The 17,787-nt window shown below is 38.7% G+C and overlaps 1 protein-coding gene across 1 annotated transcript; it reads left to right on the forward strand.

Moving 5' to 3' along the window:
- Positions 1–13,270: 13,270 nt before the first annotated feature.
- On the forward strand, positions 13,271–13,753 carry LOC142634603 (uncharacterized). Its single transcript, XM_075808903.1, has one exon. It carries the CDS (start codon positions 13,271–13,273, stop codon positions 13,751–13,753), a length of 483 nt encoding a protein of 160 aa, XP_075665018.1.
- The last annotated feature ends 4,034 nt before the right edge of the window (positions 13,754–17,787 follow it).

Raw genomic sequence — 17,787 nt, forward strand, 5'->3', positions numbered from 1 at the left:
ATTCTGGCTTCTTGGGATCTGCGTGAACTCTACTTAATCAAACTCCTATGCCAGGAATTTTGTCAACTTTAAGTATTTTTGCATCCTTTCTTCTTTTACTTCGAACTCCCTCTTTATCTGACCCACGACGAGCTTGGAATCACTCTGAAGGAGTAAATTTTTTATTCCTAGTGCCTTCATAACCCTTAAACCCTTCAGTACTCTCTCGTATTTAGCTTCATTGATGGTGGCTCGGAATGTAAGTTGGACTTCGTACTTGAGAGTTTCTCCTTCTGGTGTGATGACGAAAACCCCTACTCCGTCCCTTTTTCGGACTGATGAACCGTCAGTCTAGATCATCCATCTTTCTAGTTTGTCTACAGCTCCCTCCTTGTCAGGGGTTGTAAATTCAACGATGAAATCCGCCAATGCCTGTGCCTTGATAGCTGTCTTGGGGTGGTATTCAATGTCAAACTAGCTAAGCTCGATAGCCCACTGGATCATCCTTCTTGTAGCCTCAGGCTTGTTCGTTGACTTCTTTATAGGTTGGTCTGTCATCACTAAAATAGGATTCACCTGGAAGTAGGGGCGCAGCTTGCGTGAGGCTACAATCAAGGCGAACGTAATCTTCTCTATGCGTGGGCACTTGGCTTTTGCCCCTTGGAAGGCCTGACTGACATAATAAACTGGGAGCTATCTTTAGTCCTCTTCTCAAATCAAGGCAGCGCTTACAACAATGGCTGACACTGCTAAGTACACATACAAATTTTCTCCCTCTTTGGATGGGCTCAGGAGGGGAGGATTGCTCAGGTAGCTCTTGAGTTCTTAGAAAGCCGCCTCACACTCGTCTGTCCAAGTGAAGGCCTGCTTCAGAGTTTTGAAGAAGGGCAAGCATTTGTCCATTGCTCTCGAGACGAACCTATTGAGCGCTGCTATTCTCCCTGTGAGCTTCTGGACTTCCTTCATGGTCTTGGGGGATGTCATCTCTAGTATAGCCCACACATTTTCTTAATTCCCCTCTATTCCCCTCTGGGACACCATAAACCCTAAGAACTTTCTTGACGCCACCCCAAATGCGCATTTTCTAGGGTTTAACTTCATTTGGTACTACCTGAGTGTTGTGAACATGTCTTGGAGATCGTCTAGGTAAGTTGACTCTTCTTAGCTTTTGAAGAGCTTGTCGTCCACGTACACCTTTATGTTCCTTTCGATCTGCTGACTGAACATTTTGTTCACTAACCTCTGGTAGGTTGCTCCTGCATTTTTCAGCCCAAAGAGCATCACCTTATTAGCAGTAAAGCCCCTGACTCATGATGAACGCAGTTTTCTTTTAATCTTCCTCCGCCATCTTTATCTGGTTGTACCCTGAGAATGCGTCCATAAAGGTCAAGAGCTTATGTCCTGCTGTGGAATCTACCAACTAGTCTATTCTTGGCAGGGTGAAGCTGTCCTTTAAGTAGGCCTTGTTCAGGTCCGTGAAGTCCAGGCACATCCTTCATTTTCCATTTGCTTTTTTTACAAGGACGACGTTAGCCAGCCAATCCGGGTAGTAGACCTAGCGAATGAAGTCCACTGCTAGAAGTTTGTTTACCTTGTCTGTGATAGCCTGGTTTCGCTCTAGAGGGAATACTCGTCGTTTTTGTTAGACGGGCTTTTTCTCAGGGTCAACATTTAGCTTGTGCTTGATGATCTCTGTGGATATGTCATGCATGTCTTCGTGGCTCTAGGCGAATATGTCTAGGTTCTCTTTGAGGAAATGGACTAGTTTCTTTTGAACATCCGCGCTCATGGTCGTCCCCATTCTTGTGGCCTTTGCCACTTCTCTGTCTACCAACTCCAAGGTTTCCACCTTCTCCTCGTCTTTATCATCAATCATCCATGTATGTTCTCCTTTGCAGCTAGCACTACCTAGTAGCACTCTCTAGCCAGTACTTGATGTCCTTTTACTTCACCTACACCATTTTTCATTGGAAATTTTACCTTCAGGAAATATGTGGGCGTGGCTACCTTCCAGCGGTTGAGCATGGGCCTCCCAATGATCACAGTGTATGAAGAGAATCTACCACAAAGAAATCCAACTGAAAAGTTAATTGTCGCGGATAAGATCCCACCATGACTATCAATGTCACTATGCCTTTGGGATACACCATGTCCCCGCTGAAGCTGACGAAAGGGAACTCAAAAGGGCATAGTCTCCCTAAATCTAACTTCAGTTGCTGGAAGGCGGAGAGATAGATGATTTATGCGGAGCTGCTATTATCTACAAGGATCTTCTTGGTGTTGAACCCTTATATCATTAGCATTATAACCAAGGGGTCATCATAGGGCTGCTTCACTCCTCTAGCGTCTTCTTCTGAGAAAAACATGTCCCTATCCGTTCATCTAGAGGTATCCACCTAGACCCGGTACCCAACCCACCCGCCCAACCTGACCGATTCGGCCCAAGAACTGACCAACCCAATGCCAGCAACAGTCGATGGCAGATCTTCGATCCCAAAACCCGAGACCGGTGGGTTGGTTGATGGGTTAGAACATGGAAAACCAATTTCAACTGATCCGACCAGAAAACACACCATAAATAGCTATCTCCGTCGATTGAAGTAGTTTGTTAGTATGATTTTGTCCGATTTGTCGAGATCCGACGAGATCTCGTCGAGATCTGGCCGGATCTCTTCCAGATTAGGCCTGATCTCATTGAGATCTGTAGAGATCTCTTCAAGATTTAGCCTAATCTCATTGAGATCAGCCAAGATCTCTTCAAAATCTGGTCAGATCCAACAAAAATAAGCAGATTTCAAAAAAAGTCTAGCGCGAATCACACAGTCCAAGCCCGACCGAAAAACGATGACGTCCGACCACCCAAACCATTGCCATTGGTGGCAGTTCCATGTTTAGGAGACCCGAAGTGATCAGGTCGGTTCTAGGATAGGCACAAACCCGACTCGGACCGACTCGTGGACAGGCCTACATTCGTCTATGCTTCAAGGGTGGTGCCCTATGAATGCTGTTCACCTACCTCTGATATGATTTCTTGAAAGATTTGAACGACCCTCCTATCGATGGTCCTCCTGTGATCGTCTTTATCTCCCCAATCACACTAGGTGGTCATTGGGACGCGTGATCTTCGTCTCTTGGAGAGTCTTCACGTTTATCCTTGTCTTCGTTCTTGGACCTACTGGTTTCTCCTTTCTTCACAAACCTCTGCAACTTCCCTTTTCGTAGAAGTTCCTCTTTCAAGTTTCTACAATCTTCCGTGTAATGGTCGTGATCCTTATGGAAACGACAATATTTCTTTTTGTCACGTACATTAGGTGATAAGTGCAACGGTCTTGGCCATTTGAGGTTATGCTCGTCTTTAATCTACGCCAAGATTTGTCAACAGGCATAACTAAAGGAGTGAATTTTACCGTCCGATGAGCTTTATCATCTTTCCTTTTACTCCAGTCATTATTCTGACGATCTAAACGATCCCTTTTTCGTCCTCTTCGATCATCTTCCTTCCTTCCTTTTTCGTTGGACTTCTCCACGTCTTTTATCGCTGCTAGGGCATCTTCGGCGTTCATATATTTCTGCGCCTTCAGGAGCATCTCTGCCATCGTCTTTGGGGGATTCTTCGCGAGTGAGTTCATGAACTCCTTGGATTTTAACCCGGCTTTAAAGGTTGTTAATTGCACCTTGTCATCAGCCTCGTCAACCTATAAAATTTCTTGGGTGAAATGTTTCACGTACGACCTCAGGGTCTCTTTTTCTCCTTATCTGATGGTAAGTAAGTGGTTTGCTGGCCTCCTTGGGCGCTGTCCCTCAAAGAAGTGACATATGAAGGAATTGGCCAGCTGCTCGAAGTTATCGATAAACGATGCTGGTAAGGAATTGCAGCTCCCTTGAGAGTGGTGGGGAAGGAGCGGCACAGTATCTCATCAGGAGGCTGTTGAAGGCCTAAGGTCATCTTGAAAGTGTTGAGATGGTCCAGGGGGTCCTTAAGTTCATCGAACGGCTCAAGCTAAGGTAGGAGAAATTTAGATGACACCGGGCATTCTAGGATTGCCGTCGTGAAGGGTGAATTCGTTGTTCTGACCACCCCATCCAAACTTCGATTTGTTTTCCCCTTTATGGCATTCCTTAGCTCGTCCATCTCCTTCCTCATTTCCCAAAGAAGTTTCGTGCTCAGTCCTTCTGGAGTAGACGCTCGCCAGTGGTCACCCCTCCTTTGGCTGTCTCTCTCGTCGTCCGGTGAGTCCCGGAATGATTGTCCTCTTATTGGAGTCACTGCCTCATTTATTGGTTCTGTCTGGTAAGCTCTTCCACACTAGCTGTAAGTCCTTGGATCTACAGAGCCAGTGCCGCAGGATCTTGGTTGGACTCCATCTGAGCTTAGAAAATGACTGGAACTATGCTTTCGAACCTTAGTGCGAAAATGTCGTCCCCACAGGCGACGCCAAGCTGATGATGCCAAAATCGTCAGTCGTATAGGTTCATCCAGACAGTGTCGAATCCTCATCACTGAGCCTGCAAGATGTGAGATGAAAGCTCTCCTTAGGTGGTCACCGGTGTGGTGCCTGCCACAAGGCCTCCGATGATAAAGTCGGTAAAGGAAGCCTTTTAGGAAATAAGAGAGCTCAGAATATCAAAATGAGGTAAGCTAGAATGTAATTCAGTTGTGTGTATGTACCTAGTCTGATCCTAATGGACTTGTATATATAGCTTCGTTGTTTCTAGCCGTTGGGGCTTTAGTGCCCTTTTTTGTAACACTTCAGGACTTGTTAATGTAGGTGTTGATAAGCTTTCAATAGTATGCCAGTTGGTTGGTAACTGATCGAGTCATTAAAACTTCTTATTAATGATTTGCTTATGTTCGTCCATGTTGTGGTGAGGTGGATGAACGTTCTTTATGAGGTCGTCTGAGCAAGAGATCTTGTCGGTCCCATCATGAGTATGGACCATGGAGGAATTTTTTTTCCCAAAAATAAAAATAATATTCCTAATTATCTATTAACTAGTAAAATCTTTTGTTATTAAAAAAAAATCTGGTTTGAATCCCATTTATACAAATAAAAAATAAAAAATAAATTATTGATATCTTAATCAAATAATAAAGAGTAATCATAAAAAAGCAAACCAAATAATGATTTATAATGGCCTCTTAGACCACGTGCACACACGGACAGCAACCCAGTGGCTACTAATAAGTAAAATCCATCTTCAAACTGAACTTCAAGTAAGGCTAGAAATTTTTACTCGTATTCTCCCACCGCTTGTAATTGTTATCTCAAAGAAGTTAGAATAAACCTGTCTCACATGTTGAAGGGTAAACTTTGTCCACTTTTGACTTGGACCAATATAATTATGAAGAAGTTAATGCGTGTCTTTAAAATATAATTAAAAAAAAATTAGTTTTCTTCTATATTAAAAAGTAGCAAAAATAAATAAAAAGTATACTTTTTTTTTTTTTTTAATATTGATAATGGCATGATTGCCTAAAAAAAGTTAATCCACTACATTGAATATTTTATCTTAACGACTGCGCGCCCTCATGGCATTATTGAATACAAAAGGATAATAATAGCTTGAGACTGATTGATTAACCGCCACCAGGTCCTTCTCACATATCTTTTTCTCAACCTACAGCTTAGCAATTTGACAAGAATGGTTTATTGGTTTTTAACCTATCTAAACAATAATGCAACATCACCGTCATCATTGACATCACTCAGTTTCTGTGACACACCTAAATCTCTTATACTTTGGTAATTAAGTTTTATTACAAATAATTTGTTTGTTACAGACGTCATTTACCAAATAAACCTTAAAAAAAATAACCCTTAGGTCAAAGGTTGATTCTTTCTTCTTACAAAAATGTTATTGTTTGCAGTCAAAGGGTCTCAAGAAATTTCAAATCCAACGGAAAGATATTTTTTATTGAAATGGAGAAGTTATGGGTCCCTCTCACAAGTCACGAGGGAGAAATCTATGAATTGTGCAAATCAAAACGTAGTTGATTACGTATATGACTCATATATATAATATGAGCAACAAATAATTGCGTAGTTGATAGCGGTATAAACATGACGCATGAGAGGATCTGGTGGTGCAGTAAAGGATTGCTCACACATGTATTTAGAGACAAACTATTTATGACTCATATATAATATGAGCAACAAATAATTGCGTAGTTGATAGCGGTATGAACATGACGCATGAGAGGATCTGGTGGTGCAGTAAACGATTGCTCACATATGTATTATTTAGAGACAAACCATGTATTTGGAGCAGGTAAAAAAGTGATGTTTATGGTGAGCTAAATTATAAACAGTAGTAGTTTATTACTTAAAATTTGTTATAAAAATATTATAAACATAATATTACTTTACTTTTTAAGACTAAGTGTGTATTTGGATACTGCTTATTTCGCTAAAAACTGAAAATAATAAAAAATAATTTTTCGATTACTGTTTATAAATGAAATTACTGTTTATAAATGAAATTACTATTCATGTCCCATGAATAGTACACTAGGCGTTGGAATAAAAAAAATTTTTTTAAAAAAAGCCAAAAACGCGTCTACCCAGACAAAGCATAAATGCAAAACTTACTTTTGGGTCCATTTGAGTGAATGAATGGTTCCACCGTATGGTGATAACTTACGAGTCCAAACCCCACCCCTCACCCCCTAAAAACTCTAGTAATTAATGAACATGGGATTTCTCCTAATAGGGCAAGGATTGTGTACTGGACCAATTGAGATGTGGATACATGGCAAATATTTGATGTGTCTAAATCTCAACGGGTTTAATGCATAGGTAAACACAAGCCAATTCCTTCCTAATCCTAATGATTAGTAGTCTTCCTAATAAGGCCTTTCAAGATTACCAAATAAGGTCTTTCAAGATTCTTCAATATTACAAACTAGCCAATAATCTGTGTATTGTGGGAGTACTTTTCCTTATCATTAATATTTAACTATTTTCCTCTCAAAAAAAATATTTAAATATTTAATCAATAAAAAAATGAAATTTCTTAATTGCAAAGGTTGGTATAGATAAAAATCATAATAAAATTGCTAAGTTATTGGTATCAAATTTAGGACTTCCTGCTCTGATACTATGTTCAATAATAGATTGTTCCAAAATCTAGAATTAATAGAAAATGGTAAATTTAATCATAATTCTAATAGAAATTTTATTAGTAGGAATTTGGGTTAGATTATACTATTATATATTTATTTTTATAATGTATGAGTTTTTTTTTTTTGACAAAATGTATGAGAAAATTTAAATGTATAATGTAAACTAATATACCTTTAATTGTAATTGTCATTCACCATGCAATTCAATCTTGTACATCCACTTAAGGGGCATTTGGTTTGCTGTGATGTGCCCTTAATGTGATGCACATTATGGTGATGTGACATTAAATTTTTTGATTTATTGTATTTTTTCTAACATTACCATAATTTAAAATTACAAAATATATCACATCAAATTTCATTACCTTCCTATTTGATTCTTCCCTAACTTCCATTTGATTTACAATCAGTTAAGCACTTTTAGTGAATGGGATTGGAGCTGTGATGATTTTGAAGTGTCTAATTATTTTTTAAAACATTGGTTTTTTTTTTTTTTTGATGAGAAAAACATAGTTTTGTTAGTTATAGAGTGAATGCCATAAATTTGAAATACCATCTTGTCCTAAAAAAATAGAAAAGATTGAAGAAGTAAAAATAAAAATAAAAAAATGATAAAAATAAATAAAAGAGAAAGGTCAAAGGCTTTTGTTTGTGGACCTTGGGTTTTCATTTGTGGATCTTGGATCTCGAAAGGGCTTTTGTATTTAGGATTATTACTGTTTTTTGGGCTTTATATTTTGTATCTGGGGTGATTATTGATTATTGGTGTATGAAAAAACAATAAAAAAAATGTGAAATGGTGGAAAACATTGGAATTCATTAAAGACTGTAATTTTAATTTGAAAATGTTAGAAAGAAAAAAAAAATCCTGTAATTTTTCCCCTTGAGCAATTGTTATAATGATCTTAGACTCGTCTAAATATCATGTTGTCAATTTGAAAAATGGGGTTTGTTTCAATGAAATCATTTGAATTATTGAAAAGAAATATTGAATTTAAATCTATAATAATAATAATAATAATAATAATAATAATAATAATAATAATAAATTTTAGGTATGTAATTGTGGGGGAGGATTTGTTCCAAGCCTGCAAGCATTTTGTCCGCTTTGGGGCCAAAGGACCCGCATGGCTTTGTTCTTTGCAAGCGACATGAGCAGTTTTTGAGACTTGCTCCCACATCGAAGAAAGATACGCCCCACTCATGCCTTATAAGCCTTAGCTGAAGGCAAGAGTGTACCACTACAACACATGTGTTGTAGTGGTAGAGGCATGCCCTTTGGGGTAACAAACTTGTGCGGTCGGAGCAAGTCTCAAAAACTGACACCCAAAGCAAACAATACCTTTGATGGGCACTGCCCTCAATATCGCCTTTTTGTGGGGGAGGATTTGTTATAAGCCTTGCCTTCAGCTAAGGCTTATAAGGTATGAGTGTGGCGCATCTTTCTTCGATGTGGGAGCAAGTCTCAAAAACTGCTCACGTCGCTTGCAAAGAACAAAGCCGTGCGGGTCCTTCGGCCCAAAAGCAGACGAAATGCTTGCGGGCTTGGAACAAATCCTCCCCCACAGTAATATATCAATTTTTTTTTTAAATTCCTTTGATTTTGTTTGAGAGCTTTTTGTTTGTGTGTGTTTATTTTTTGGGATAATTACACTTTACCCGCTTATGGTTTGCCTTTAATTTGACTTGCCTACCCGTGGTTTTAATTTTGACACTTTACTCACCCGAGGTTCAATCCGTTACTCCTCCGTAACCCACCTCCCTGTCTGCCGTTACTCTAACACTTTTTCTTTCAAAATCAAAACACAAAACAGATAAAAAATTTAGGGTTTTTTATTGCTTAAGAACTTCTATGAGAACATATGCCCAGAAAAATCAAACTTAAGTCAACCATTATAAATATCATATTTTCCTTTTTATATCATAACCATTCATTCCTCGGAGACCAAAGATTATATGATATTTATAATAAAGGAGAGAGAGGGAGAAAGAACGCAGCAAAGAGAGAGAGAGAGGGAGAGAAGGCAAGTGGAGATCAAGTGTCGCCGGAAGGATAAAGCCGGCGGTGATCAACGTTCACCAAGCAGCAGCGCCTCGTCCGCCTCCCCACTACCGCTATTCCTCCTCCCCACCGCCAAATTGGGTCAGATCGGCTTTCTCGCTCAGATCTCTCTCTCCCTCCCTCCCTCTTCTTTTCAAAGTTTAGATTTTTTTTAGTTATAGATTGTTGATGAATTTTTTTTTTTTTTGGATTGTTGTGAAGTTTTAGGATCAGTGGGTTTTTTTTTTCTTGATTGGAATCTGAGGCTAATTTGATTTATTTACTGCTTCAATTGGTTTTAGAGTAGTTAAACTGATAAAGTTCAAATTGTTATGCTTTAATGTTATGGAAAGTTGCAATTTTGAATTGGGTTCATTGTAATTTTCGTGATCTTGGAGATACGTTGTTGTATAACGACTGGTTGGCACTTTGTATGTACTTTTAATTGGTTTTAGGAGCAATGTTTGGTTTTTCTTTTTACAAAGAAAAATCGCTTTCAGCGTGCTAATTGAACAATACCTATATTCTATCTTACTTCCATTGTAGTTTGAAAGAGTTGGCTGTTAAATTGCGTGGTGTAAATGAATTTGAGGTAAAATTTGATTACTATGATTTATTTCATTTCAACATGTTGTAGCCTGCTTGCTTAATCTTACTTTTTTGAGTATATTCTTATTGGTCAGACCGTTAATTGTAATTTTTCTGGGCATATGTTCTCATAGAAGTTCTTAAGCAATCAAAAACCCTGACTTTTTGATCTGTTTTGTGTTTTGATTTTGAAAGAAAATGTGTTAGAGTAACGGCAGACAGGGAGGTGGGTTACGGAGTAGTAACGGATTGAACCTCAAGTGGGTAAAGTGTCAAAATTGAAACTACGGATAGGCAAGTCAAATTAGAGGTAAACCACAGGTGGGTAAAGTATAATTATCCCTTATTTTTTCCATAAAATTTTGATTTTCCAAGAAAATGAAGGGATGCTGGTTGTGCATATAAAGGAGAAAAATGAAGGAAAAGTAAGATATAAAAAATAAAAGAATTAAAAGAATTAATTATCATTTTTTGTTAATGTGGTCAATGCGACATACTTTTAAGGATGTGATATTTTATGAATACTTCAGCATGACACATGGATGGAAAAGCTTAAAATCTAAACGAAACATAACATTAATTATTTCAAAATTTTTTTTTATACAAGATAGAATTTCTACTCCTGGAGACTTGAACCCCGACCCTTGTCCCCCACACCCTACAAGAGTGACCACCGCACCAAGGATGCACGATAGTAATTATTTCAAACTTTAAAAGTGTAGATTGCAATTTAATCTTTTTAATTAATCAAAGTATTTTTTTTTCCTTTTCGAGTTTAAAGTTTAAAAAATCTTTTTAGAAAAATTGTCACCAATCTTAGAGCCCATTGGTTAAGTTTTAATCGTTCAAAACGCGCATTCACTAGCCCAATTTATGAAAATACATGTTTGGTAACAACTTTTAAAAGCATGTTATCTTCTTGGAACTGTATTTTTCTGCGTTTTCGCATTGCAACCTTTGAGTTACAATTGCAAATCGCAACAAATGCGTTAATTCAAAACACAAATGTTACCGCTATAAAGTACACTCATTTCCTTAATTTGCCCTTAGTTTTTTTCTTAAAACCCCAACTTTACCCCTATAGGGGATGTTTCGCAACATGGACCAAAATATGAGAATGACCAAAATCTCCCATTGAGTTCTTTAGAAGTGATTATCTATGGAGAGTATCAAGCCCAACATTCCAATTAGTAAATAAAGTCTAATTGTGCTTTAGCAAAAGAAAAATCAAAATGCCAATAGCAAAAATGCTGAAACATTCATAAAAACACAACATGTTCAAAACTTTAACCCACAGTTAGCGAGAAGACGAAATTGAGAGAGGTTGTGAGGAAGAGAGGGAAGGTTCTCTTATACCCATATTTCTACCCGTAAGTTTTGGAATTGTGAGAATGTTAGCTGGTTGAATAAGGTTTTGTTCTAAAGTTTCAGCTCTAAGGATAAAACGCGGTTGCCCCTTTTTGAATTTGATTAGGGCCTTTTTGTATTGAGTTTAGGGTGCTCTAAGTGACTGATTTTTGGTCAATGAAAGAGGTTTTGAACCCCAAGGTATCAATCAAAGAGGTTATGGTCAAATTTGTTTTGATTGTGTAAAAGGGTTGATTTGCTTTTTGCTTAATTTGGGAAATGAAATAGCCTAAATTCATGGGCTGATGTTTCCTAGACATGGCATGTCCTTAGAGGCTACATTTGGTTGCTATAGTAGACAAGGCCAACCACTTAGGGTCAACTATGTGCTTTAGGCACCAAAAAAAAAAAAGTGTAGAGCAGAAAAGTTGGGCCACAAACAATCAAAGCATAAAATTTTAGATACAAGACCTCTTCCATGAGTTTGAGGTGCTACCAGTGTCCCTTGTCCACTTGGTAGCACACATGGGTTGGACTCATGCAAAATATTGGAAAGAAACCGACCCATACTCTTCAGATCACACTTCCTCAATTTCTTCAATATATTACATGAGCTTGGGTCATGCTTAAAAATTTTTAAAAATATATAATACATGAATTGGGCCCATAATGAGGTCGGGTTTGTAGAGAATGTATCGCGAAAATGGATATGAACACCCCTCTATTATACAAATAAAACACGCAAGTGGTCAATCTAAATCTCACATGCTTCTCTCTGTAGGAGCTCCCTTGTGCTGTTGCTCCTTTGGTTTCTTTCCCTTCAATAATTTATTTATTTTATTATTATTATTATTAAGAAATTGACACTAAAAGTATGAAATAAACTCCTATGCATTTTGTCATTTTTGAAAATTTCAACTTAATTCGCTACTTTATAAGTGCTAGCCAAACACTCAATTTTCTCAAAAGCATTTTTGACGGCTTTTACCAAATTCTTTATTTTTTTTTTAAAAAAAGACTCAATTCTATACCATACTTCTTTAAATAACTACTTTTTCAAATGGCAATGATAGGCCAAGAATATATTGACCTCTTGTGATAAATTAATTGATTAATTAGTCAAGTTAATTAATCCAATTAACATGCAAAATGGGTGGTAGCACAAACAAATCACCAACTAAGTTAATATGCAGCGGAAAATAAAGTTGACATGGTAATTTGTTTACGAATGGAGAAAACCACCGAGGCAAAATCCCACCGAGTGAATTTAAGGTCATCACTCCCAAGAATCCACTATTATCACAACAAGCGGTTACAAGTAAAGAAATCTCAGTACCTTATACCAACCTACAGTTAAACTCTTACCCCAGTACACAAGTGGACTTGTTCTGTAGTGACAATCTCTCCTTTTTAATGCACGACTCCCAGTACGTGACTAACCAATTGATACGCAAATCCTAGTACGTGACTTAATCACCAACTTGATAAAGATGTTGGCTGCAAAGTTCTTCGATTCATCAACACTATGAAGATTACGAAGCTCCTTGGTCACAAAATCCAACAGCATACAAACACAGTAGTTTCTTCAAGAGAAAGATGAACTAGGGCAAATTCTGTCTCCGGTCACAATTTGCATGAAAAAAAATTTGCTCTATACTCACACAACCTATGACGGCCCTTAAAATAATTCTTATATATGTTTAGGGTTGTAAGAAAAGAAAACATAAACATGTACACACGGATTAGAGTGAAATCAGATCTGAAAAACTGATTTTCATAATTGTCAATAGATAGGGTATCTATCGAGCAGCTGTCGAGCATCGAGCTAAAGTTGCCTTTTAAACCTCGATAAATACTATTTGTCGAGTTAGCTATCGAGCTTTAAAATCCAACACTTCTTCACTTGTTTCTTGGACAGATTGCATGACTCTAATACTTGGACTTGAAACCTTGTTCCTTGAAGTATTAAACACATCTTATATCTACCAAAATATAAGTAAAGTGCGTTTTGTCAAAGGATTAGCCAATTATAAATGACATATGTTTCCAACATCATTTACATTTGTCCTAACAATCTCCCCCTTTGGCAATCTGTGACAAAACCACAATACACAAATGAATATATGAGAGAAGTCATAAATGACTCAACTCATACTCACTTGTTGAATACAATAAAATTGGCTTACAAATCTATGGAAAGCTTAGATTGTGTTGACCTTGGCAAAGACTTCTTTCTTATTCGTTTCTCTCTTCAGAGTGATTATCGAAGGGTGTTGAAAGATGGCCCTTGGTTTATGGGGGGACATTATCTGTCCATCAGGAACTGGGAAGCAAACTTTGGACCCTCCACGACAAATGTTTCTTCTATTGCCATTTGGGTCCATTTACTGGAATTGCCTATCGAATACTATGATATATCTGTTCTTAAGGACATTGGTAAGGCCATAGGGCCAGTTCTGAGGATTGACACACATACAGCTGCTGAAACCAGGGGGCGCTTCGCTAGAATTTGCGTGCAAATCAATCTAGATAAACCCCTCATCAAGCTTCTAAAGATTGGTGGCATTGAGCAGATTATGCAATATGAGGGGATCAATTCCATGTGTTTCTCTTGTGGCCGTGTAGGTCACAAGGTGGATGGATGTCTGTACACTACTAGGGCACCAGAGAAATAGAGACAATCTGACATAACGGGGCAAAATGACAGTTATACCCCTAGTGAATAGTCCATAGGTTCTTGTTTCCCGTAAGAAGCAAAATATTCGGAAAATAAGGAAAGATTCAACCCAACTTTCCCCTTCTGGGTCTGACACTATAGCAAAGGAACGGCCTATAGCCCAAGATACGAATCCATTCGGTCCTAGGCCTGCTTCTTCGGGCTTTGGAGAGAAGGATGCAAAGAGTATTTTTTTATGGCTTTTCTCATAGTAGTGTGCCTGCTACAAATTGCACTATCTCCTCAGCTCACAAACATCAAACACAAGGTTCAAAGACCAGGCAGCAGGCTCGAGATCTTTCTAGTCATAGAGGAGGCTTACCAAGGACCCCCACTGAGGGGGGAAAAGCTGTGCTCGAGCCCAAATAATAGCGAAATCTCCTCATTGCCAAAACAAACAGCTCCGCCACTCCTAAGGGCTACCTTGGGTAGGTTTTGCATATTCTTTGCCGAAAGTTCCTTGGGGTCCAAATTGGAGATGCTAGGTTTTCCAACCCAACCTCCATCCTCAGAGGGCAAGGAAAATTCAGAAATGATCATTTCTTCAGGTGATGACACAAGCCACCCATCAATCCAAAAACCCTTGCGCGACATTTGCTAAGCAAGACCTCGTTCCTGGAAAGACCATAGAGGATTGAATCTCTTCAGCTTGTCACAATGTCACCAACGCTACTTTGAAGGGTATTGATCCTAGTCTTAGGCTCAACAAGAAGGGGGGCGAGGAAAAGCCTAGCTATGGTTCTACCCCGACTGGCCAAACCATAAGCCAAGAGATAGTTTAATGTGATGCCCCTCAGGAGGCTGATGATGGGAATGCAGTGGGGATGCTATGCGAGGAGGATGGTGAGCCACTTGCCTCTGCGTGAGTTTCTTTCTCTCATTTCCTCTTATTTTAATTTAAAAAGAATTTATTAATTTGGAATTTTCGGGGTGCTCTTAACCCCTTCTTTCAAAACCTTGTAAATGATATGGTCCGCTCTTACTCCCCTACTATCATGATTATCTTTGAAACAAAGACTAGTGGTATTCGAGCTAAGGAAATCACAAATAGACTCTAATTTGATGGAGATATCCACGCAAATAATATTGGCTTCATGGGTGGACTATGGGTCCTCTGGGATTCTAACCAGGTCGAAGTAACTGAGTTGTCTTCTACAGAGCAAGAAATCCATTCAATGGTGCAGGATTTGTCCTTTAATGCCTCCTGGCTCTTGTCTGCAATCTATGCCAGCCCCAGATATGCAAAGAGACGGCTTCTATGGGAAAATTTATCCACTGTAGCTGGGTTGCATTCCCTCCCATGGGTCATTGCGGGGGACTGGTGTGGATCAAATCTCTTGGTGTTCATCTCCTAATGGAGACTTCGAGCTTAAAGAGGCTTACAACCTGGTTTTTTTGGTAGATGGCTCTTCCCAGCAAAACCATTTCATGAGCAACCGGATTTGAAAAGTCAATGCTCCCCCTAAAATTAAATGTTTCATTTAGAAATGTTGGCATTAAAGCATTCCAGCTTTAACTACCCTTGTTGCGAGAGGTTTGAACATTTCCCCTTCATGCCCTCTCTGTAATGATGCTTCGGAGACCATCTTGCATATTTTACGAGATTGTCCCATAGCTCGAAGTTTTTGGAACTCTTTCCCTCCTTCAGTCTCTACAAACTTATTCTATGCCTCAAATCTGCCAAGTTAGGTGAGGATTAACTGTAGGGTGCAGCAACTTTCTACATCTGGTGTCCCAATCCCCTTTACTACTACTGGTGTGGATCGAATCTCTTGGTGTTCATCTCCTATTGGAGACTTCAAGCTTAAAGAGGCGTACAACCTGGCTTGTTTGGTAGATGGCTCTTCCTAGTAAAACCATGTCATGGGCAACTGGATTTGGAAAGTCAATGCTCCCCCTAAAATTAAATGTTTCATTTGGCAATATTGGCATCAAAGCATTCCAGCTCGAGCTACCCTTGTTGCGAAAGGTTTGAACATTGCCCCTTCATGCCCCCTCTGCAATGATGCTTCAGAGACCGTCTTGCATATTTTACGAGATCGTCCTATAGCTTGAAGTTTTTGGAACTCTTTCCTTCCTCCAGTCTTTGCAAACTTATTCTATGCCTCAAATCTGTCAAGCTGGCTACAGATTAACTGTAGGGCATAGCAACTTTCTACATCTGATGTCCCTTGGAGTATCATCTTTTCTTTCGGCATTTGGAGTCTCTGGCTGAACTGAAACATGGCAATTTTTAGGTATGGAGCCCCCCAATAGTTAGTTTAGTCTGAAACCATGAATAAAGTTTTGGAATTTGCCTTCCTAGGCTTAAATAGAAAAACGAGAACCACTCGGACCACTATCCATGTTAGATGGATCCCACCTCCTGACAATTGGTTTAAATTGAATATGGACGGATCCTCTCTAGGGAACCTGGGGCGTGCTGGTGGAGGAGGTATCATTAGAAACTCCTATGGGGATTGGGTTTGTGGGTATGCCAGATTCGTTGGGCATACGACTAGCATCTCAGCTGAGTTGTGGGCGCTTTGAGATGGAATCAACATGTACTTTGAACTGAGACTTGCTGCTGTGGAAATAGAACTAAATGCAAAGCTTGTAGTGGAGCTTCTGCAAAAGGATGTGGGAAACTCTACTAGGAACGGCGTCATCTTAATAGATTGTAAGCAATGGCTCAAAAGAATTCCTAGAGTTAAAATTCAGCATTGTTTTAGGGAGGCCAACAAGTGCGCTAATGCACTTGCTGGGAGAGGCGCTCTTTTGTCTCAAGATTTTTGTGTTTTTACTATGCATGCCTCCAGCAGATGTTGCATTGTTAATCAGCCTTGATGCTGCTGGGACCATGTATGAGCGTGTTCACTCTAATGTTTGTATTTTTCAGTTGGGCAAAACTTAGGTACAGTTCCTTAGGTACAGTACTTTAGTTTCCTTACTTACAATTTTGGCATCCGTACAATTTAACAACATAAACATACGTCGTTAAAACTAAAAATTCTTTTTTTTCCTTCTTCCTTTTTTTCCTATACTGCAACTGCAAGAGAAAATCAAACCAAAAAATGCAGAACCAAACAACGAAGATCAAAAAATAAAAGCCAGATCTACTGGGTTTCAAACCAAAAAGCAGACCCTTCTCCCTCATTTTCCCAGTAACCAAACAAGAAAGATTAAAAAGTAAAAGCCATATCTACTAAGTTTCAAACCAAAAAAGGGACCCTTCTCCCTCATTTTCTCAGTAACTAAATAGGAAAGATCAAAAAATAAAAGCCAGATCTATTGGGTTTCAAACCAAAAACAGATCCTTTTCAGCTATACCCGAAACTTCCACACTCTTAACATCAACAAAGCCATCGTCACAGCCTCTTTCATTAATTTGTCCACAGAGAGAGAGAGAGAGAGAGAGAATCATAGATCAGAAAAGAAGAAAGGAAGCAGATACACATACATACACACATCGAGAGAGAGAGAGAAAGAGAGAGAGAGAGAAAGAATCATAGATCAGAAAAGAAGAAAGGAAAGAGATACACTTACACACACACACACACACACACCGAGGGAGAGAGAGAGAGAGAGAGAGAGATGAGATTTTCTTTTTTTCTTTTTTTGGGTTTTGGGTTTGGAAGAAAAGGGTCATGGGTCATAAATGAGAAAAGAAGAAAGGAAAGAGATACACTTACATACACACACACACCGAGAGAGGGAGAGATATGAGATTTTTTTTTTTTTTCTTTTTTTGGGTTTTGGGTTTGGAAGAGAAGGGTCATGGGTGGTTTGGAAGAGAAAGGTTTTGGGTTTGGAAGAGAAACTATTTGCAGTATAGGAAAAAGAAGGAATAAGGAAGAAGGAAAAAAAGAAATGTTAGTTTTAACGCCGTTTGCTTGGTTGTTAAATTGGACATGTGTCAAAATTTTAAATAGAGAACCTAATATACTGTAAAGAAGTGTACTTAAATTTTGCCTTTTTCAATTAATGAATTTTCACCTGTTTATCCAAAAAAAA

The sequence above is a fragment of the Castanea sativa genome, chromosome 1, assembly GCF_040712315.1.
Source record: "Castanea sativa cultivar Marrone di Chiusa Pesio chromosome 1, ASM4071231v1".
Taxonomy (NCBI): Eukaryota; Viridiplantae; Streptophyta; class Magnoliopsida; order Fagales; family Fagaceae; genus Castanea; species Castanea sativa.